The 24,976-nt window shown below is 39.3% G+C and overlaps 1 protein-coding gene across 5 annotated transcripts in view; it reads right to left on the bottom strand.

Annotated features, from left to right (window-relative positions):
* robo2 (roundabout, axon guidance receptor, homolog 2 (Drosophila)) overlaps positions 1 to 24,976 on the bottom strand; it is a 305,161-nt gene that overhangs the window by 155,152 nt on the left and 125,033 nt on the right. For 4 of the 5 annotated variants that reach the window (XM_087795574.1, XM_087795578.1, XM_087795577.1 and 1 more), the window contains exon 2: positions 4,129 to 4,455. In XM_087795574.1, the coding sequence (XP_087651700.1) occupies positions 4,129 to 4,455 (327 nt within the window). Of the gene's footprint in view, positions 1 to 4,128; positions 4,456 to 19,389; positions 19,953 to 24,976 lie in introns of those variants that run through there. The other variant, XM_087795576.1, reaches the window with a different exon arrangement.

Below are 24,976 nucleotides of genomic sequence, written 5' to 3'. Positions count from 1 at the left end.
CATCGAATTTGATTCCGAGAAATATATTTTTTGGGGCAGAGTAATATCACCAGCCCTTCATACTTTTAGTATACTTCAACAGGAAGCCTGAACATCATTACCCAGATGTGCTAAACATTAGACAAGCTGCACCTTTTTGAAGGACCCTTGACTTGGGGGGTGCTCTGAGGTGTCACTCTATTCTCATCTCCTAATAAGAAAATGATTCAAGGTGATCATAGGAAAGCCTCCCCAACTCGCCACCTGCCTCCTCCCTGTCCCTTTATTAGCTTCTTCACTCGAGCTGGACACAACAGGAACAGCTTGGTCCCTCCCTTCCCTCTCTTCGCCACTCACACCTCTCCCTGCTCTGTGTTTCCTGCTAATTGCCTTGTTGTACGAGGACCAAGCGCTACCTAACCATCAACTTAATTGCAGAAGTGCGGCGTTAGATGATATCCGAGGGCCGGTGTGATTCCACTCGCCGACCCAAGACATCTGTTTCATGACGGAGTCATTTGCATTTTTAAAGGTTAGTAGGGAAGTGAAGATGCGGCGTCCTCGTTTGTTCTGTTGCTTACCAACTCCCAAGACCTCTCATTTGCATCCCACCTGTAGTCACAGGAGGGTCACTTTTAAAAATCAATTAAGAGTGCAATTTCACCAGCTCGCACCTAAATCACGAGCCTGCGACCGAATCACCTGAAAAACACGCAGCTAATTAACATTTTCCGAAGGATCCCATTGCCCCAGGTGTGCCGTGTCACACGCTCACATATACACGGATATTCGCAGTGTTGGCAATTTATTCAGCAGCGGTGGCTGCTCCTAGAATTTCTGACACAGGCTTCACTATGATTTATGAACCTGCTCATTGACCTAGTTTATACTGAGGAGAGGGAAAAGGGGGCACATCCCCTCGTAGTCTCGGCGTATCCATCCCATCTCGCCCTCTCGCAGAAGAATTAGATTTCAAAGCCTAGTGTTAAGATAGCTCTAAGTGTTTTTACTTTGTACAAAGCAACACGACTGCTGCAATACACAATCAGGAATGCAGAATACAAGTGCTGTGTAAGCACTACAGATAGCAGAAAGCGTCCATGAGTAAATATTGAGCAATAAACACTTGGAGAAAAACATGTCTGGAGCACAGCAATTCCAACCCCCCAATCTGGCTCTTATTAATAATGCAGAGGCACTTTGCGGAGGTTTCTTCCACTTGCTCCCTGTTCGTGACAGACAGTGTCCAGCGCAGCTTGATGTCCAGCGTTCAAACCACTGGACACTGAGTTCAATCTGCTTCGGAGCAGCAATTCAATTATCTCACCGGGCTCCTGCTCAGCCACTCGTGAATGGACGGGAGGGGGCAAAGGTGTGCAGGGGTGAAGGAAGGGCAGTAGAAGGAAGAAAGGCAGGGTAATAAACACACTTTTGTATAGATTATATATGCAGGATATTAGCTTTACAACCACAGCACGGATGTCAGGAGTTGATAACACTAATCACAGCAACACGCTGTCTAGGATTTAGGCTGTGGCCCCCAGAAGGCTGATCTGGAGATAAAACTGGCTAGGTTTGTAAAATATCCCAGGCCAGGGTTGTCTGAATCAATCATGTGAGGGGCCAACATGTCACACAGAGTACATGAAGTGGGCCAAACAGAATTATTTATTGAGCTAAACTGAACATGATATCAGTCATTTTTTACATGTTTGGATCCTAAATGTAGAATTTAGCTCCTTCACAGCTGAAGCATCCAAACAAGAGTTGTTATTTTCTACTGGAACGCAAACAAGCGTTACTGGCCTTCATCGTATCACTACCTTCTGCCTCAAGCAAATGAATTGATGACCTTTATAAACTCTGTTTGCTAGAAAACAGCCTGTCGGAAGGCGATTCTTAAACTCGATAATCTTGGTTAGTCACCACACCATGTGCTATGGAAAAAGGCCCCGAACATTTAACACAAGACTTTCTACAAAACAGGTGCCTTCTCTTCTCGTCTAAATCCATTACAAGTATACCAAATGTTTTTTATTTTGAAAATACAAATCTACAATTTTGTAAATCTACAACTTTGTAACAAACATCTGATTTCAAATATCAAATTGAGGAAAATGTTTTGCAGGAAAACCTGGAAAAAATGTATGCATTCACTCTCAAATTGAGTGCAGATTGTCCGTTATGCACTGGTTAAAATAAAGTTAGATGTAAATCACTTTCATGTTGAAAGAATAATAATACCTGGGTAAAGTCTATGACTGAGGTTTGAGTTATAGGGGGTTAATTCATATTATTATAATTTCTTAAAATCTATGGCTTTTCCTTTACATTTATTCTTTAAAAAAATTTAATTTGGAAAACGGTTTCAGAAACAATTTTCTTCTCAAGTGAAAAAATGGTTTTCAAGTTTTCAAAACATGTAACACCATATCTATAAAATTCCTCAACGTTTCTGTTTCACTGGATAAAGACTGGTAACAGATCAATGACATTGTTTTCTCTAGGCATGACCCAAGGCTCGCGCCTGACCTACTTAATCTCCAAGCACTTTTCTTCTTTCCTATATTGCGTAACCATGATGGCACTTCCCTCCACTCCCAGCACCTGCCCTCTGATCCTTTAAGCCCTTTAAAGATATATATGTGCCCCTTCTTCACTCCTTCTACTGATCAGCCAATATTCTTAAGTGTCAGGACATTGAGGAGAAACAATGTGGAGGAGGGACAACCAAAATAATCCAGTGACTTCATTTATTTTTCATGAATTTTCATTTAGTGTTGGAGAACACTTTCAGCAATCGATAGATCAAGCTGCTGTCACACAGTTAGCACCTGGGGGTCGGTGTTAAGCCCATGAGAGGGCGCAGGAGAGAATGAAGGAAACCCCCTTCAAATTCCAAATAAATACATAATTATTCTGCATAAGCGGTTCAGCAGGTGACAATAATGGCCTCATTAACAGAACATTTAGCAGGTTTACTGCACCTGTAAATGAGTGAAAAGAGGATACAACACATTGTATATGAGAGTCACTCAAAACTTGGAGATCTGAATTGCATCATAATAAAAATAACCTTTGTGTTTGTCAGGTCAAAAAACACAATTCACAGCAGCCTTTTCTTAAAAAAGCAGCAGCAGTTGCAACAACATTGCCCTGTTGAGACTCCACTTCACAGCTATGGGCGGTATGAGGTCCCTGAAAGTGGCTCCATCGGAAGGAAGCCCAGCTTGAGCCTGCTGGGAGCGAAGCTCATCTTCAAAGGTAACACGATCCGCAGCTCAAATTTTTTTGGGGGGCGTCAATGTTCACTGAGTCTATCCACGCAGCATGTGTCAAATGTCCTTTAGGACTTTGATCTGTTCCTGTCGTTCTCCTAACCCCAGCCTATGTAGGAGACACTGGTTTAACACTGGCTTCCGTACATAGAAAACTCAAATTAGATTTAAAACCAACAACTATTCAACAGATTAACCTAGAATACTTGCTGTACGTATGCATTCTTAGGGACTTAAAAGGTCAGGGTCATGACGAAGAACAATTTTTCATGTCATGATTGGCAGAGAATCTAAAGAAAGACCAGATGGAGATAAACAGGTCATAATGTGACACCAGGGTTACATTACAACACTGTTTAAGCATCTAAGCTATGCTAGCGCTACATAACTCTAGCAAACGTTATTGGAGTGCCTTACGATGTCAAGACTTTAGGGATTGGACAGGATCTTTTTGGTATGGCTCTACAATTTTCAAACACAGAACTGAATTATCACAGGACGTCTTGTGGTTTCAGTCCATTGATAACATTTGCATAGATAAGAATTCAAGAAGCCAATTGAAGAAGCCTTTTGTCCAAAAACACCAATGTGTGTTATATATGTTCGCAACTTAAGTTATTAATAATAATATGTAATTATTTGGTAACTGCAGTTTAAGATTTATAATTCCATTGTATTTTTTTACACTTATAACTCATATGTCAGTGTAAAAGACCTTAAATTAAAGATGAAGTCAACAGCTAATGGTTCATCAACACCTACACACATTAAATTACTCAATCACAAATGCCAGTTCTTAAAATCCAGTCTGCCCGTCACATGACTGCGAGTATCTTGTTGACTGAAATGATGCAGAAGATTTGTTACTTACATGCTACTTCTAGAGAGGCGTTGCGACTGACAGCTTCGCCCAGGTAGTTTCGCGCCACGCACACATAGGCTCCCTCGTCCGGTTTGCTCCGACGTCCATGAACGATGCGCAGGAAAAAAAGAGAGCCACTGGGTAGTAACATGCGATGTGTTCTGGGGTCATCTTTGTCCGTTTCCACGCGTTCTCCGTCTTTGTACCACTCCACCGTCGGACTTGGACGCCCTTCTGCTTTACAGTTGAGAGTCGCCGGCTCCCCTTTGGATACGATCAGGTCAGAGGGGTGTTCCACAATCCTGGGTGGGGAGTCCTCTTGGCGCAGACGGGATCCTGGAAAGATAAGGGAGTAAGGTTTAGTACAATATTGAGTACACCAAAGAAATAAAATCATGTTGACAACTGTTATATGTCAAAATGACAATTATCAGATGGTAGATAAAGCTTAGTTGAAGAGATATATGTGTTAATCAATATGAACGTATAGGAAAGATACCAGCTAATATTGGCAATTCCCTTGTCTCTGGATATGTGAATGTAATACAAGATAATCATCTTTGGAAAGGAGATTAAATATTGATCCGAAGTAATGAAAATATAATAAGATAAATGCAGCAATAAATGAAAAAAAAGATTGATAGAATATGTTAAAAAAAAAAATTGAAAAGGAAAAAAAAAATCATTGCTTATTATATAAGACTAATATGTAGTCATTGTAAAATAAGTGTATAACTTGACCAAAAAGTAGTATGATAAGAAAATTAGGATGTGTGTAACAATACATCTAAAAAGAAGTATTCAATTTGTCTTCCAAAAATCTGACAAAATATCAAAAATTTGAGTTACACAAAATGATTGGTAAAAATATAAGGTAACAATGTATTCTAGTGAGAATAAGCATAAAACAACTGAAAAACAAACATTCCAAAATGAATGTAAAAAAATATATAACATAATTTGAAAAAAAAAATTGGCCACAAAACGTGGTCCCGAGGATGCAACAAGAAGCAGTTAATTGGAAAATTTGTGAATTAAGCAACAGAATCGATAAAAAAAATCTAATCACCTGAAGAAACAGTGACAATAGATTAAGGTCTGGATTGACAAGTAGTTGCGGTGAGATGCATGCATAAATCACATACTGCGTCCTTTAATCTCATTTTGGGGCCCTTCTAAAAGCAACCATCTGCTCGTCACCACCCCTAAAAGCAAACGCTCAGGGGTAATTGGACCCGAGGGGTAACCGGTGAATGACGGCATACAGACAGCTTACATCTGAACTATACAAACGCAAATGATAAATTTCATTGCCATGCAAACAAGTCAAACTGTTGAATCCACTGTTAAGGGAACACGGTCTCGGTGTGAATAATTATGCTGAGGTCCAGACTTAAGTCAAATGCTAATCCTCTGAGACTGAGGACCTTGACCTGCTCTTTTTTTTAATTCTCCTTTTTTTTTTTCCAGTGGGTGAACCGGGAGAGTCTGGCAGCTGAGATAATGCTCGGAGCGGTGCGTGTCCGCGACCGGGACTTAGCTGTCGAGATAAGACACCGTGGGTCACACATATGTAGCCACAGACTCACAGAGAAACACAATCAAGGAGTTTGATCCAGAATCAAATAATCAAAGAGAAAGAGAAATAAGGTTGGTGTTCTACCCGTCGATACAACTAATGAGGTAAATGTCAGTTTGGAAATGATTGCTGCAGGTATGTGACTGAGCTCTAACCGTGTCCTTCCCCAGGGCCATGCAATGAGGGATATGTGGCGATGCCCACCAGCCTATGCAAAAGCTAATTTGAGTGTAGGGCGAATACAAAACAGCTGCTCCAGGTCTTTGTCTGGCTAGCTATGCACATTTCCCACCTTCACTTCCTTCCCAGGGGAAGTTGGGACACGCTGTGCTACGGTCTTTTGGACTCATGAGTCGGCAGCAAAGGGAGGTGATGGTAAAAGTCATCTCATCGCCAAGATCCGAAGAGCTGATCATTTGTCTCTACAAGATTCAGGATCTAGTCAGTGGAATATTGACCCCTGAACAGCAGGTAGTGTGTTCCCTCTTCTTGCCTAATGTCTGCTAATTCTCTACATTTCCTTCTTATTGATTAGTGATCGGACAAGGAGAGGCTACAGACAGAGGTTAAAGTAAATAAGCTGACAACAAGACACTAGAAGAAGGTAAATTTGAGTTTTATGAAATAAAAAAGGAAACACAATTGTTCCCTGTACACCTTTTACTGATTTAATGTTCTTGTATCTGTTAAAGCTGGAATTAAAACCATAAAAAAAATTAGAAAAAAAACTCTATTATAATAGAAAATGTATATCCACCTCCACCAGGGAGGTTTTGTAACTGTCGTGACAAACTTAAAAATAGATCAACGCATGTTAATAAAAATGGGATAAGATGACAAAATTTTGGAGGTGTCAAGCCCTGCTGATAATGAATATTTAACGCTTAAATAAATCTTATAATCTTCTCTATATATATATCACAATATGGGTTGAAATTATCACCTTGACCAATGTCTTCTTTCCCCAAGTGCTTCCTCCACCCTTTTTTATGGGAAGCTTAAACTAGATAGCTAAAATGTACCTTACAGGTAAAAAGTAAGAATCCTTTAATTGACTCACTTTTATGTTCTAAAATCACATTAAATCCACCAAGGATGTCCTACCAACAGCCCACCTCCACCCCAGCTCCTCCTGAGCGTGTAAATGTAATAAATGCCTTTGAGTTCTCTTTTGAGTATTTTTATTGAATTTTTGTTGTTAGAGTCGTAAAGTGTATTTACAAGTGTAACAAAAACTGGAATTGAGAGGCTAATAAAGTGACAACTATAATAGAGCAATTAAATATGTAGCATATGGCCAGTGGTCACCATATATGACTTTTCTACCCATCACTGCATCAAGTTTAGAAAAAAAAGCAATTTTATTCAATCGCTTTGACTCATCAGATAGCCGACAGCCAGTCGCTCTGTCAAAGCAAGGACAGGGGGGCAAGTTTGTACTCTGGCAGTAAGTGACTCCGTAAATGAAAGCGTAATTAACACCGTGACACTGATAAATGGAGGGCAAGATTAAGGACAGACTTGGAGAAACCTCATCTCCCTTGGATGGAGTGTCAAATGCACATTTATTCTTATCTCATCAGAGCATCTGCTTCCCCCATAATCCACATGCCCCGCGGTGTACTCCCACCAAGACCACTGCGCATGCCCTGCGCCAAATTGCAGCAACTACATTCGATTTATATCGTTCTAATTTCTTCGAATCCAATTTGTATTCCAATCTACCCCTTTCTAATCACTTAAACCTCCAGTCTCCATCTGCTCCGGTCGGCCCTGTATAAATGAGAGCAGCCTCTGCAGAACTAAGCAGAGTGAGCTGGACAGACCTCTGAGTGAACAAGATATGGTTAAATACCACGCATGTTTGAACAGTGGCCTGATAAATGTGACATTAAGAAGCTTTTGTTTTTGTTGGTGTAGACACAAGATGTTTCAGCAGGAAACCGTAATGCTAATCTTAATCTACAACATTGATAATTCATTTTTAATTGCAGATGTATTGTTTCCTTAATTAAATACATTTTAAAATTACTCAATTACAATTTACCTACAAACACTTTGTTTTGGCAGTAATATCTTAATAATTTGAATGGATAAAAAAATGTTTTTGAACTTTTAAAACCTGGATTTTTATTATTATATTTTTTTTGCCAATTAACAAGTCAGTGTCGAGGAGTTGTTAAACTGGTGTACTAGGACAAGAAACTTGTAGTACCTTATGTTTATTTTAAGTGAGACTCACTGTTGATCGGCTGCCCTTTGGGTTTTATAGAACAGCACAATGGTGGGACATCTAGTGATAAAGCTAAGGGTTTCATATTTAATTAGCGGGGGGCCCACAAAAGGTCATCACTTGATCAAATTTGATTCAGGTTTTGTTGGATTCTTATGTGATTTCACTGTGAATTTGGGCCATTTTAACTATAAAATTAAAGGTATTACAGGAAATGCTTTATTTTGATGTAATGATTGTTTTCATCTGACTTTGTACAAATATGGATTGCAAATGGACCATAAGCTTTGAGAAGATGCTTTTCCGAACACCATGGATGTTCATCCTGAATATCATTGCAAATCTGTTTTTGGTTTGCATTTATGGAACTTTCTTTTCTATTACTTATACTAATCATTCAGGAGATACTTTAAACCAAGCAACTTTTGTGCACATGAATCTTTTCTGTGTTTAGGCAGTCAAACTGTCAAAGTGCTGATCTAAATTGATTTTAGATGTTTCCATTTTGTATTTGGGATTAAACTTCAAGGGGTTACGATCATTTCAAATTTGATAATGGAATTGCAAAACACCAAGGAACCATTAGTGGCTATACCATGGAGGTGCTAGGACTGTATTGAAATGTAAAACATGTTTTATTAGCCAGATGTTGAGTTCAGAAAGTTCTTAAGATTTCTGGAAAAACATTTTCACATTTTCATTTTTTCACATTCTTGAAGTGTGGTATTTTTGCAATAGTTTTTCTGGCTCTTAAGGGACTTCACTGCTCCTCCCACTGTCCGGCCACGAAACCATCAACTTCTCAAGTCAATTGTCAGCTTCCTATAGTGGTGCCTTCCTCACTCTCTGTGTGAAAAATATGCTCTCTGTTGGCCTTTTAATGTGATCATTGGTGCTGTGCCATCAAGTGCTCTCTGAGCTGAGGCGAGTGCACTTCACTGGGTCTCAGGGCACATGCTCCAATCAAAAATACCGTTCTTCCCCCTGTCTGCAATAACACCACCATTACTTTTGCCTCTGTGCAGTCATCCACTCTTGTTGGGATCCGGAGAACAAACAAACAAGTGAGGAGAAGATGGAATCAGAGGAGGATTATTGAAGCAGAAGCTGATGTTTTCGCTGCTTTTTCTTCCAGACTACTTATGTCGGCTTCACTGAGTCGGATGCAATTTTGTAATGGCGCTATCACGACTGTAAACAGTGTTGAAAGCGCCTTCCTGCTGCGCAGTGTTTTTGTCTCACAAAATCATACAGGTCATTGAAATGTAAGCAGTGAGATGTAAAAGTCCAAAAGGAAGGAAAAACATCCCCAAATTACAGCTGTGGCTCTTATCTCGCCCCCCACGGTTTACTGACCGCACACATAGCCTTACCTCTTATCTCTGTCACATATTTATTCATGTGTACTACAGAAGGTCAGGCCTTTGATGATCTTTTCGTAATTATTTCCATTAGCTCCCGGGAGAAATTCGAACCCACCGAGCAAATCAATACGCACCTCGGTCGGTCTTAAAAGGAAAGGCTCCCCTAAGAGATATTCTGCCGACAGACATGTGTTCTGATCAAAAGTATCCAATAGCAACCCGGGCCAAGTAGCCCCAAAAAAAGTGATGTGAAATATCAAACAACGTCCAGGAAAGGGCGGCATTCTGGAAACAGAAATGGCAGAAGTGGCAAAACCCCGGCAAGCTCAGAGAATATAAATCTGCCCACTTGAAAAAGAAGCTCAAAGAGGTTCAAGCAGAGATGAATTATGCAGCAGGTCCATGTTGGCAAATCTCAAATGCATTCTCCCCCTCTACCTCCCAATTCCTCTGGTTCGCTCCCCTTCTATACCTCTCCACCTTGCCTCGCTGGCTATATGCTTCCAACCAGTGCTATATAAGTCATCCAAAAAAAAAAAGGGTGAGGGAGGCAGGAAGGGAAACTGAGGGTGCTGGTAGAATTATGTTATTGTCGATCCAGGAGCTGCGCTGACACAAGCTCAATCTGAACTCTAGATTCATCTTGGTTTAGGTCGGCTGTCATTGTTGTCACAGCACATGACCTCCAGAATAGTGAGGAAAAGGATTGCCAGAGCTCGGAGTGTTTGACACACCATGACAAATATAGTACTGGCCGTAATGGTCCAACCTTTACTAAGACCAAGAATTGAAGGACTTAGTCTGTCACTTGTCTTAGTGCAACTATAAGATATACGCATACATTACATGATCGGCAACGCAACAAAAATAACATTTTTCGACGGTAATTTGATTTCTATCAATAATATATCAATGTACAACATGTTTTTAATGTTGTATATGTATAAGCATGTAACCTAGACCCTCAAGCTAACAAGATTATTTTAATAAATTAATAGTTTGCAATTCAGACCCTAACATTCACCATGAAGTTCTGTGTTATTAATATATATATCATCATCTCTTTTTGCATCAGAAACAACAGAACCATGAGTTTAGTTGAGCAAAGTTATGTTTAAAAAACAACAGGAAACGCGGTTGAAAGATTATCAATTGTTTTAGTGTTGATGAGTTCCATCTGGATCCACAAATATTTTGAAGGATTCATCAAAGTTTGTGTAGCGAGATATTTTGTTCTTTGTTTTTGTCTTTGCTCCTAATGATTGTGTTCCTTCTGCCACCTGCTGAGCTTTACTTAAAGGTATGAATAGATATTGTTTAAATAAATAAAAGTTTAAAAATACTGTCTAAAAATATGCTCATATGGCTGTGATGAATGCTGGAGCACTGACAGTTAATCATTTACAGCTGCTCTGAATGAACAGAAGGCAAAAGTAAACTATCCTTCTGTGGTGAGGTTTGAATACGAGTTAATCTTTTTTTAGTGCTTCTGAAATCAAAATTCATCATAACAGAATAATAACATTTTTAGTTTATGTATAGAAAAATATACATTTTTTACATTCATAATAACATATTACTACGATTAAATATATAGTTGTCAAAGGATATAATTGTTTCACTACCGCAGTTTGAGTCTAATGCCATAAACAAATTGATTTATTTTCTTCTTTTTTTTTAGGAACTATAGCTTTTATTAAGAGAAAACATGTATTATTTTACTTTAATTCTGAAACAGAGTCCCAGGTTTCAAAATCAAAAACATCTCCAAGCGTATGTATGAGAGGAAGCTGAAGAATTCACTTCACTAGCATCTGTTCTACGCTAGAGTCCGATACACAGCCATCCTTCTCCCCAGATCTATGATCTGAAGGCAAACACAGAGGTAATTCTAGGAGGTGCAACTCAAGCTCTCACTGACTCAGAACAGATAGGATTCCTCCTGGTATTTTTGGAAGCAGTGTAGGGGCTCCTTATTGCGTCTGCATGTTTATTTGCCCTCTTGCCCTCCATGCAGATGAAGTATATATAGATAACTGTGGGAATATTTGATCTGCTGCAGAGCTGCTCAAAGTGAAACCTTCAGCTCACTCAGATATAATCTCTCTTTTGACGGATAACGTCAGCAAAGCATCTAGAAAACTTAATAAATAGTGTCAGCTGGAAGAGTTATTTGTAGCTTCACATGGCGATAGACAAATAAAATGACATTTAGAAAAGTATGCTGCCATTTAAATTAAAAAACAAGCTATATTTCTGTACAATTGATGAGAAACTTGAGTGCTCTCTTTGCTTCTTCATCACCAATCGTACATCATCAGGAGGCAGATTAGAATCAAAACACACAGCAGGGTTCATAAATTGCATCCCCAATTTCAAACTATTTCCAACTGTGAAGAATGGAGAGACAACGATTGATTCCCCCGGCAAGCATTTTCATATCAGCGCTGTCAAGACGCCCCGACATGTTTTGCTGGGACGTGATCTAAAAATGAAAACTGCTGTCAGAGATACGGCATATTTAAGGAGCTATGAAGGGATAAATGGAGGTGTGTGGGGGTCGTGACCTGCTGCCCGAACACTGCGGGGTCCATGCAAGTCAGCGGGGGTCTACTCAGCACCTCCAGACGCAGGCGTTGACCTTTGACCTGAGAGTGAGCTTGATCAGTGGCCACCCAACATCCACATGACGGACACACTCGCGAGGGAGGGTAATCAAACGGCACCTCTATGTGGAGCTTGCTATGAGATTTATTAAAGTTATTTTGCAGCAGGCACTTCATCTAGTTTGGCTTCCTGGCCTTCAGGTTCAGGTGGGTGTCAGCAATAAGTGGATGAAGGACTAGTTCCATCGCGCCACGCGTCCACGGCCACACAAAAACAATGATTGTTATGAAAACATCACACAAACACAGAGCGACTTTTATAGCTCTATCAAATCCCGGCAGCACTTAGAGATGAAAAATATTGGTAAGCGTGTGCCACGGAGGGCATTAGATATCCGGCATGTCAGACTTAATGGTTTGATAGTTCAAGGATGCCACGTTAGAAGAGATTTTACACAGCTTCAGCAGTGTCACTTTAAGAAGGTCAAAAGGTCTGTTATATAAACTCTCAAAAATGTATTTAAAAGGACAAAAATACTTTTTTTGGGAATCACACAATCAAATTCTAATGTTATAGTGAATATAAACCTACATTTTCCATGATTTTTTTTCACATTATACAACTTTCTTTTGAATACATTTACAATATCCTATTCACAAAAAGCTGATGTTTGGACATATTTTAAAAAGTCATTAAAGCAAGATTTAATCAAGAGTTGTGCAGTTTTTGAATTCTGCAGTGCCTGAGAAAATAAATAAATAAAAATATATCTTTGTTTCTGCAGTATTGCAATATAAATTGTATTGTAGCAACTGTACCGTGATACGTATTGTATCTACAGATTCTTGCAAATGTATATCCCTATAGGTTAAGCTTCTTAATGACCTTGCTAGGTTCTTGAAATATGCAATACCCCATAACAAATAACACTGAGAATAAAAAATGTGAGGATTAAATAACATAGTTACCATTTCAAATTATGGAAATCTTATGACAGGAAAACATAGTTGTTGTTTTTTTTTTTTTAAATGAAAATCATGAATTTTGTCTTAAAAGTTCACAATACAAAGAGCAATGTTGCATGGATTTATTCCTGGCTTCTCTTGGATTTATTGATTTTATTTTTATGAAAAGAGGAAATGACAGTTGTTTGGCAGAATAACTAATATTTGAAGTATTGATGGATTGAAGTCTTTCACAAAGACTACACCACAAAGACGACTAGCTCAGCAGGAAAGGAACACAAAGGTAACATTTATACACCATGTCTAGTGTTTTCAGACAGTCCTGTCTCAGCCTGAGTGAAACTCAGTGACCAATCTACAGTCGATATACAAGGCTCAGTGATCAAACACTATTTTTGTGAGATTACCAGGTAACCCCAAGAATAAAGGTATCGAGCTGCCACGCATGGGTGATCCATACCTCGGCTCTGGATGGCCGGAGACTCAGACACCTAATTCACTAGCTCAAGCCTGAGTGGCGTTAGAGCACGAGTGGACGACTGCTTGTTGTGATGGATGTGTGCCTAAGTGTCGCGCCTTTGCTTGTCTATCGCTACAAATCTCGGAGACGGCTCATACATTTTCATCAAAAGACTTGACCTCATTGTCACAACACCGGTGAGTCAGTCGGCTTAAGTACGACTGTTGCACAAACTCCTGATAATGAAGAACTGTGGCAGAATAGATGAGTGAATAAAAGGCAGGAAATGTAAACCAGTCTCGTCTGCCAATTACAGCAAAATGTGGTGTATAGTAAATGGTTTTGCCGCTCACGCTGCTTCCAGTGAGTCATTACTGATTCCTTTATAAGTTAAACGCGTGGAGAAACCAGTGTCTTTGTGTTTGCATGGTTGCCAGAGCGCATTTGCACGTCCAAGTGTGAGTCGCTTTGCATCCGAGTGCGTTTATAGTTATGTGGTTGAGTATTCGTGTATCAGCCTCACTAGTATGACATCCCTGCCTCTTTCACCAGATCGTTGTGACCTTTTTTTTTTACTGTTTAACCAAATTGTGGTCATGTCAGGATTTCAAATAATGACTTAAATACAATTATTTGTGACAATATTTTTTTATTTACCATTTTATATTTCTCTGTACTTTTTATTTTTTAATGAAGTATTTTTTTTATTAACCTGCAATCAATCAGTGATGAATCAGTTAATTAAACTTGTATTTTTGATAGATTTAATATGCATTTTTGTGTTGTGATGATGCTTTTTTCAGCAGTGTTTTTTTGTAATTTATTTAAACAGATTTATAGACATGAGTCATCATGTATACATGTAAATAACTAAGTATATTATTTTTATTTCTCTACACATATTTCATCTTTTAATGTATTGATTCTCAAATAATTTAATATTTATTTCTAGCATGTCATCCATTTTTTAATATTATCATACTCAGAAATAGGGTTTGACAAGTATTTTCTTAGCCTATCACCTTTTCAAATAAACCCCTGCGTACATTCTCTATATTCTTGTCAACAGCTGTCTCATTTAGGAGATTAGAAGTAGTAATTTGGTCTGCCAGCTTGCCTCACATGTTGGACAGCGAGTTGGGTTGGAAAAAAGAGCTGGGATTATGTCCACATCAGGAGGCCTGGAGGGCTGGAAGAATCAGGTGTGTGTTTTGTGAGTGCAGGTGTGTCAGGCAGGTGGAAGCTCTGACCGTTTCCTTTAGTCAGCACGCTCCATTCATCATATCACTCCCCCCTCGCCCCCCATCCCTGAGCTCTCATCACAGGTGTCCTACTGTGTTTGAATTCCACCCTCATTGATGCGGCTAATTTCGCTGCACAAAGAGAAGAACGCGTGTATGTAGACGACTTCTGCCGTGTGATTGATTCGGCTTTTGATTAACTTCGTGTCAAACATTCTTCCGGGAAGAAGACATTGATGGATAAATCAAACACTGCGAGATGGTCTTTGATTATGAATCGCACCCAGATCGAGGAAGCAGGTTAAACATACATCATAAACTGGTTTGGTATCACCCTGGTCAGGACTAACATTATGACTACCCAATGCCAGCTCCTTTTTTGCTGTTAGCAAACAGCTGCAAGTTTAAACTGATCTATACATGATCCAGAGACTACAGACTAGCATGGACTAGCATGGGAGTCCCTGCATATACAGGGCTGTCATTTATTGTGACTCTGGGAACTTGAAGAACCAGAATATTTGCCTGTTTGGACATAAGGGAGGTAAATGCAGTTTTACAAAGGTTTTATGGCACGATGTGACAAAAGATCAAACAGTTCTCATCGCATTTTAGCTATAGATTAGGAATGTTGGAAGTTTTTCTCCAGTCTTATTTGGTTCATCTATTTTACTTTTATGATTTATTAATTAATGTGTTGAAAAGTTTTCTTTTCTATTAAAATTATTGGTTCTCACAAAAATATATACATAAAAAAAGATTTAGTTTAGCGATTTTTACTTTTAGCAAGTCTTTATGATCTGTATTTTATGGATGGATGGATGGATGGATGGATGGATGGTTGGATGGATGGATGGATGGATGGATGGATGGATGGATGGATGGATGGATGGATGGATGGATGGATGGATGGATGGATGGATGGATGGATGGATGGATGGATGGATGGATGGATGGATGGATGGATGGATGGATGGATGGATGGATGGATGGATGGATGGATGGATGGATGGATGGATGGATGGATGGATGGATGGATGGATGGATGGATGGATGGATGGATGGATGGATGGATGGATGGATGGATGGATGGATGGATGGATGGATGGATGGATGGATGGATGGATGGATGGATGGATGGATGGATGGATGGATGGATGGATGGATGGATGGATGGATGGATGGATGGATGGATGGATGGATGGATGGATGGATGGATGGATGGATGGATGGATGGATGGACGTTGGGATGAACAGATAAAAAGGTTTTGCAATCAAAACTTTCTTTGAGAAGAAAGATCGATAGACAACTGGTACACAAGTTACAGTAATTTGCAACTAAGTGGTTTGGTTAAATGTCAAGTTTTTGAGATCTGTTTACTGTTGAGCAATCACTCGACTGATTGGATGTTTCTCTGGCAGGTGTGTGAGCTCACCTTAAAACAAAAGTAGAAAGACCAAAGTTTTGAATCATCAAGAGCAGCAGGTGCACGATTTTTCTTCGCCTCTACAAAATTCTCTGAGTAGGTTTTATCCACCACCAGCCTGAACCGCACAATTTAGACTGATTATATCAAATTAAAGTTCCTTGTTGAAAAGGCAGCAAATCATACCATCGAGCAAGGCTCGTTCTGCTCTTGGAAAGCCAGAAGTGTGCTTCACCGAGGCGTGAAATCTGCCATCGACTATCGCTCCAACTACTATGGAAATCTAAAGGCATTAGCCTGAACAAAGTTTAGCGATGGCTGCTGAAACGTGAGCTCAGATGTAGCCAGGCCTCGCCTTTAAGAGATTGCAGGAGTCGACAAGTCCTCGCGACTGGTCAATAAAGACTTTTGGCATCCACACAATGCATGTAGCTGCAGTGCTCTTGTTCCTCATTTTTGATGTTAATCAGAGCCTAAACATTGGTGCTCTCTTCAAAAGGAGTCCCAGACAGCGATGAGACGATAGCCGGCGCGTGAGATGAGTGTCCTGCAGATCTCACATGAAGGTTTGTCGTTACAGGAGCACCATCGCAGCAAATTAACTTCAATTATAATAATACCGGCTAAACGCTGCCAAGTCGAGCAGAACAATCACATTTAGGGCGAGACTTTGCGAAGGCTCTTACACAACGACCCCGGACCCGTCTCATCATTCACCGGCACTATTTTAATCTGGGCTTACTTTCCATTATAGGGCAGCACTTCAAACCTCTCCCATTAGATCAGCGTCATCAGCGGAGAAGTTACTCTCCGGTCGGGTTGTGCAACTTCAGTGAAGAGTTCATTCCTCTTGAAAGGAACTTTCTACCAACTCAGCGTTTACAAAACCACGGTCCTGTGGTGCGATGTGTCGGAGCCAACTAAAGTCTGAACAACTACGATGAGCTGAAAATAATCCTAATTCTTTTGACTATATTTCCTAAACTCGTTTCAACACAAAACACGGGAGACAACTTATGATAGCAACATTTCTTACAAACTTCATGTTAACATTAGTATTGGAATACGTGTCTTTTTAAAATGTATAACATACAAATGTATTTAGATACTGTATAGTTTTCTATATACAAAACACTACCTCTACATTTATGTTTAGACGCTAACCGGATGTAACGGCCTGTGTACTAGTTTTAATGGTTGTGTTAACCAGCTTTAATATCGCATCTATGAAAAAGTACTTTCTCTCTTTTACCCTCTAAACCTTTCAAAATAGCTAAAAAAAAAGATTCACTTGTATTATCTGTGTGGTTGAGCTACTCAATGAACACAAGCGTGAGCTAGTTTTATTTTGTGTTTGCTTAATATGTAGTTCAAATATTAGCATTTAAAAGACGACCATTTTCAAGTGAAACCTGTTTTTCTGGATTTTAATTTACCACATGACGTTCACCATCAACTTAAACCATAAAGTGTAGATTATTGTTGCTTTGACAAGACCGTAAAATGAAAACAAAAAAACAGGTTTCTAAAATCCAATTCAAAAGAGTCCAATTGTGATGCTAATAGTTTAGCTATTAATAAATATTGAACAGTGTCAAGACAAGACGTTTTTCGTAAATGTATGTTTAAGGTTAATTTCTTGTAGCGTAGTTTGTAAAATGGTCTATGATGTCCCAAATTGTAAACCTATACAATGACCATGTTAATAAATGATTTTATTTATTTTCCCTAAGGTTGTCAATGAAAACGCATCAGGTTGCTTCAGATTTCAAGTAGTGTCTTCTTTATCTTCCAAACAGCCAGCTCAACTCATTCTCCTCTCTCCTACACACTCGCAGCATTAATCACAGAGCACTAAACACCGACTGACGCCATTCACAAGGCTTGGCTTTGTTGCCTACTCTGCCCAGAGAATACAACTCCAGACCTTTTTGTCTGCCTAAGTGGACTTTGAGGAAGCCCCTCCCTCTCCAAGGACCCGCAGATTACCTCTGGGCTGGGTGATGGGTGAGATCTTTGGCAGGGGGGGAAGCAAGCAAATGATTGGGAAGATCCTCTAACTCCCGGGGAGATGTGCGCCCTCTCCCTCTGGGCAGCCAGCAATGCCATCAGCCACTGCCTAGCAACCAGTGGGTTTGGCCCAGCAGAGTGTGAAAGACATTAAAAGGTAAAAAAAAAAAAAGGATATATTCAAACTCGGCTATTAGATGAGACATGATTTGCTACCTTAAGACATCAAGAGAACTGAAAAAAAAAAGCTTCAAAACTTGCAGCTGTGAAGAACAAAAGCAGGAGTTGACAGGTGGGAGAAAAGAAGAAGAAATAGGGGATTTTGCTGGATTTTGCATTTACTAACTACAAATACACGCTGCTTAGTTGTGCAAACAATGCAAAGCAAACATACGCATGAATCATCATCACTCAATATTGTGTGAATGGAAGGCACAGTTGAAAGACTGACTGGAGGAGAAGCATTTCCTCATTCTGTCATCAAAAGCGTCTCTTTGTCTGCTTGTATGTGCGGAATAAGGTGCGCCGCAATCAGAAAAGTGAATGAAATGTTCTTTTTTCTAATCCACCCGAAGGTCACAGTTCATCCTGGGTTCGAGAAAATGTAACTATTTCCACAGTTTTACATCTATTCCTGCAGCTTTATATACCACCAGAGAGGATAACTTGATTTTTTTTCCCACTTTTTTATTTCTTGTTTAAAAAAATTGTAATATAATTTTAAAAAAAATGTGTCTGGACCACGAGTAAGGGAATAGCTATTTCTGACAGAAATACCCCTTGGTAACCCCTCACCACACCACCAGATGTGTTTCCAGTCCAGGAAGGCATGCTGGCAGACGCTCAAGAACATTTTTGTCTACAGAAAGACCCAAAATGAACCAAAAGCTTCAAATTCTGATCATTTGGGTATTCGACCCAGCTCCTTTATGTACACTTGTCAAAGGATCCAGTTTTATCTACAGGTTAAGATCGATAAACAAATAATAAAATAAAAACTTTATACACTTTACAAACAAAAAACACAGTTCTCAGTTAATCTTCAGGACATCTTCCACTCACATGATCAGTTTGTGACCTGATGAAACAACAACTATGTTTCCCTGAGTCTGAAAATATCTCATCTGCAGTCACTGTGAGAGATGACAGTTAACTGTACAGTAATGAGGAATATAGCCGCACAAAAAGTCATTTAAGAATAAGATTTAAAAGAAGTAAGAAGGAATCTCTTAAAAATATGATATGTCGTAATGGTATGTTTAGAATAAAATTCACGTTTTTCATTCATAACGTTGCTTTATTTCAGCCAAAAAAAAGTTAGAAAAAGCATTCAATTCAAAACCAGAATTAAACTTTTTCCACAGGCAACTGTGTTCAAACTCACCATCCACTCGGAGATACAGTAATCCAGCGACAAGCATGAGCGCTAGTGGACCCATCCTCGCATATTAAACATCCACGGCGGGAGCGCAAATCCACGAAAATCACAGCAGGTTGGATAGAAAACAAGTCCCGTGGATCTACTCCGTGTTTAAGAACGGCTAGATAAGTCCGCTGAACAAGAGAGGATCCATTTAACGGACGCTGACCCGGGGTTATCACATCCAGCAGGAGCGAACTCAGTTCAAAAATCATCCACTTTGACAGAGACTATTTCAGTGTTAAGTCCAAACGGGAGCAAGTGCTTCTCGGGTCTCCTCGGGTCTCAGCGGCTCCTCGCTGGAGGACACATGGCTCTCGCTGGAAATCCGCCACTCCGCACTCGCCCCAAAAAGTTTCTCTCGCAACCCGCTTCCAGGGAACCCATGTGCTCAGCTTGAGAGGCAGATCTGTGCAGCCATCGTCAACCAGATCTTGTGCTTCTCCCTCTGCGCCTTCGTGACATCAGCCGCTAGGAGCGCACGGTGTTTTTTGCGCACAGCCGGCACAACCCGCAGCCCTGCGCACTGACGCTGCTGGACACACTCCTCACACACTCAAGGAGGGAAGGGAGAAGGACTTTGAGATGGACCTGGATCTTACAAAATGAATGATAAAAAAATAAACTTCACCAGCGTAAGGGATGTGTTTAGTTTGCTTTTACTGTCTGCAAATACAAATGGAAAACATGCGTAAAAGAAATCATATGAGATTTTTTTTGTTACTATTTAAAAAAAGATGGACTTTAAGTCTCTTTGAATAGCATTAAATAATATGTGCCAATGACATAAACAACTCAAAATGAGTCCTATAGCCAAATATATATTGCCATAAAGACAAATCTAACATATAACACTAAGAAAAAACAGCCATTATTGAGCTAAAGTAACAATATAGATTCAGTGTCGAGAAATATATACACATTAACATTTTGAATCTGAAAGATTATATTATAACTAAACTCAAATTTATATTTTTTGGATCAGAAGACAATACAGAGACAATTTTTGGATTATATGAATTCAGTATAGAATAGAATCTTAAATAACCTAAAATTTCATTGATTGAGTTTTTGAAGTCATAGAATGTCATTACAATCACGCAAATATTCCACTATCCCAAAATTTAGGAGTGATTTCTTATCCTAGTCGAGTTGCACAGATCTTTGTCAGCGATCAGTGACTTATGAAGACACCCAGACGAGAGGAGGGGTCTTTCTTGAGTCCTGAGCAGCACATGTGCACAGCTGCATATGCTTTTTTTTTTTAGGGCCAAGAGGATGAAGAAAAAAGTGACACAATTAAAGTGAAGACAAATCGAGATCATGTAAGTGGACTCAGCAGTGGTGACACAGGCAGTGAGGTTCACACCGAGGGGAGGAGGAGAAGAAGGTTTAGTCTGCACAACTGCCCAGCAACCTCTCCCAGTGCCACCGCCTCCCTGCGCCACAGTGAGCTGTGAGCTCCCCCTACTGGTGACAGTGACAACAGCGGCACACTGGTGGTTCAGAAAAAAAAACCCACAGCTGTATAATCTAAATCAATCTTTAAAAGTGCACCGTTCCATCACGTCTTTTTCCACCTCGCAGTCGGGAGGATTTGACAAATTTAACACTCGCCGGAATAAAAGTGAATCACAGCCAGAATCTCTCTCACTAAAGTCCAATCTGGAATCAATAATTATGGTCGACAAAAGAGAACACCCACGCGCTCATATGTTGAAAAGACAGAGCAATAAATACAGAGCAAACAAATGTTCCACTTCAAGCCTGAATAAACAGGGATGAGGGAGAATAAACGACACAAATAAAACAATCAAATGATGTTTTGCTGCGAGCCGCACAAGCAACATTTATGTGTATACATTTCAAAATAAAAATACTTCACCTCTTAATCATTTAAATACTAGACACTCATTTCAGATGAAAGGATCTTGTTTTAAATTAGAAGAAAATGTTAAGTCTGCACATTGTCCATCTGAGGTCAAAATATATCTATAATAGTTTAAATCGGTGCATGATGACTGCTGCTTTTCTGATGCAGACCATACTCTGACTGACAAAGAAAAGCTTTTTTTTAAATTCAACTCCAATAGACCCTTTTTAATAACCCATGTTGAATTATATAACTTATCTCATTGTCCATTATCCATTTCTACTGGAACAAAACCCCCTGATACCAAAAACCTTGTGTCCTTTCTTCTATTTTGGTCAACCACGCTCTTAAATGTGTCTTTGAACTTCTCCTTGTCCTCTGTCCCTTCAATATATTGTTATGATCTTTTCATTTCAACGGTCTTTTCCAACCGTTCCACTATGCCTGCATTCTCTTCTTCACCTCCCTTCAGTGCTTATCAAATAACCCAAAACCTGTTTTCACGACCCTTACCCTCCTGCGTCTTCTCACTCCCTCTTCATTCCTCTTCAACTCACTCAGCTCTAGATACTCCTCCTACAACCTTTTACATATCTCCTTAAATCAGGGAGCTTCTCGAGCAACAACCATCGACAGATTTCAAAAAAAGGTTTTAAAAGACAGTGGCAACAAAACTAGAGCTATCTAAACCTCAGTTAGATCATCTGTCCAGCTAAAGGGCAGCATCTCAAACACCCCCTGAAGCTTTTCAAAATGCCAATATCTCTCACCCAGTTTTGACCATTCTGAATCCGTCTGTCTCGTCAAATCGATTGAGTCATTCATTATCTTCTGCTTATTCCCGTAATTGGGTAGCGGTAATGGGTGGGGCATATCTCCAGTCTATGACAGGATACATACAAACTCACTCACACCTACACACAATCTACATCTTTCTAGCAACTATCTCTATGTTTCTTTTAAATCGTGAGCAAATCGGAGCCCAGTCGAACTAGAGGAGAGAAACTCCTCACACATGTTTGCGATACTTTCTGTAACCCAGAAATAGTTTAAGCAGAATCAAAGTGATCTCAAATATATACTCTGGGGTCATTCCACTTAACTGGACCCATTTGTAAGACATGTAAAACAAATACCCCATATAAGAATTAAATCCATAGTAATGTTTTTAAAATAATTACAGTATTATGTAAATAAAATCAGTGGAATAATTTTGATAATGGAATTAAAGGCAATGCAGTTAAAAAAAAAGAGAAATTAGGTGTTTAGTCTAAGTAGATCTTCAGTGGTTTGAAAGTGAAGTGAAGATTTACATTTACAGTGAAATTAAACATAATTATGTAAATCAAAGCAATTTAATCCACTTTTTAACATATTTTATATACACATTTGTTCATTTTTTGGGGAACTTGAACTGGAAAAAAAGGCACCTTCATTGAATGGCCGGTGATTCAAAATAAAGATATATGTTAAAATATATATACGTCATGAATTTTCCATATATATAATAAGTAATACAACAAAGACATCTGTAAATATCCTCACAATTATATCACAAAAAGGGTAAAATCCTGATATTTAAACCTTCTCTGTAAACCGCATATCTCCTCTCAGAATGCCGTCAAACTTGTGAAGGTACTATAAAGAAAGCTTTAAAAAAATGAACCTCTACTTCAGAACAGAGACCTCAGAAATGAACTGGATTCCCCCTGAAGGGTCGTGTGAAAACCGCACACTCCCAATAAAAGAAGACAGACTTGCAGGGCGGCTGTGGCACAGGGACCCACATCTATCGGCTTTAATAACAGCTTTGACTGGGGTTTTTTTTTTCTTCTTTCGTTTGTTTGTCAAACTTCATGTTCAAACTTGCCCTCAGTGGGAGCGGCGACACGCTGTACGTTTGCTAAAGCTCACTCCCTTCGCCGGCTGTCAGTTGACCAGACGATTTGTCTTCATATTTTAATATGTTTGTGAGCTGCATGCAAATGCTGTCTTCTCCGTGCCTCCTCGTTGTCCTAGATTCTACCGAAAACCGCACACGGACACACATTTGCACATACCAGAGGGAAATTTATTGTGTCATCAGTGTTTGTGAAGGCTGGAGACAAATAAAGGGGAGAAAAGGCGGATTGGAGAAAGGTCATTTAGTAAGAAGAAAAGCCTGGCTGCAACATAAACAATGAGGTGAAGGGCTTCATTGATGGAAAAGTAAGTAGAGTGTATTTCTCCCCCAATCCAACCTTTTATTCCCCATTTTCAATCAGCGTGTCTGAGGCGTAGATATCCCCCCTCGGTGTCTAAATATCAGCTGAAAGTGGATTTATTTTAATTAAAGTAGAGTCTGTGTTTACTCAAGATGAGGCGTGATACATTAAAATGAAATGCTGCAGTGGAGACTGATTATTACCAAAAGTAAGCTTTTGATGCTCGCCGGTATTAGTGGGAATTCAAAATATTAGTAGGAAACAGAGTTTCCGAGGTTGATTACTTCCTTCATTAGGAAACAGGGTGCGTGCAGACGAGGGTGAAGACACACAAATGAGGGCAAAGCATGAGTGCTGGATCGGAGCAAGCGGAACAACAACACAGATTAAAACAAAGGCGTTAAAAAACAGAGAGTAATAGAAAATCAGTCTTTTGTGCGATTACTTTTCCTCTGGAATCGCCCGCTCGACTGACAGATCGTTTGTTTTGGACTTAAACTGATCACAGCACAACTGCTGTCAGGTTTTAGTGCAACAATGTGTTTTGTATTTAATTAAAGATAATAATTGTATCAGCCTCCATTATTCTGCTCGTGCCATCTGCTCTCTGGTAGATTCTGGGTTTCATTAAAATCTGTGTTTGACTTCGGCCTCATCAATCTTTGTCCTCCTTTCATTTGGTCAAGTTGATTCCCAAAGTCAACAAAATCGTGTTCAGCAAGAAGTGCAACCAAAGGTCGAGGTCAATATAATGACACTGCAGCTGATGTATATCAACAAAGTCACAACGTTAAGAATGAAAGATTCCAAAGATTTCCAAAAATACAAGCCATATTGGTCATAATATTTCAACTATAATCTGGCAGTTTAAGCTTTAATACATACTAACTTGAAGTCATAAAAATCCTTTTATTAGATTATGTAACAATGATTGCCAACCCAACGTGCCGCAATGATGACGATCAGGTCGGATTTTAATTGGAGAAGATCCGATAGAGCAGAGATCTCTCCAAAGTGTGGTGATATTTGATAACTACAAGCAATTAAGACAATCAGAAATTAACATCTGTATGATTTTTGAATGTCAGTGGAAACCAGGGTAGCAACATTATCAATATGCAAAGAAGAAAAAAATTCAGCAAATTCTATCTTGAAACAGATCAAGCGATGTTAAGAGAAACTTAAAGATTCAAGGTTGTGATCTATTATGCTGATATATTTTCATTTTCTTATCGATTGTTCAGAATTTATTTCAGTCTTATTCCTTAAAACATGCTTTATTTAATGAAAGAAGGGAAAGCAGATGTGCTTTGAAGAGTAAGAGCAGAGCGTTTCTGGTGTTATTAGTCATCTTAGAAGAGTAATATATTGAGTTATTGATGACAAGAGTTAAGTTTAATAACTAGAAGAGAGACTTATAGCACGTTCTGTTCTGTCTCTTATAGACTTTGTTGTGTCTGTTCACCTACTGTAA

The sequence above is a fragment of the Callionymus lyra genome, chromosome 7 (assembly GCF_982586985.1).
Source record: "Callionymus lyra chromosome 7, fCalLyr1.hap1.1, whole genome shotgun sequence".
NCBI lineage: Eukaryota > Metazoa > Chordata > Actinopteri > Syngnathiformes > Callionymidae > Callionymus > Callionymus lyra.
Note: the sequence above shows the minus strand (reverse complement) of the source record. Positions and strands in the feature narration are given on the sequence as shown.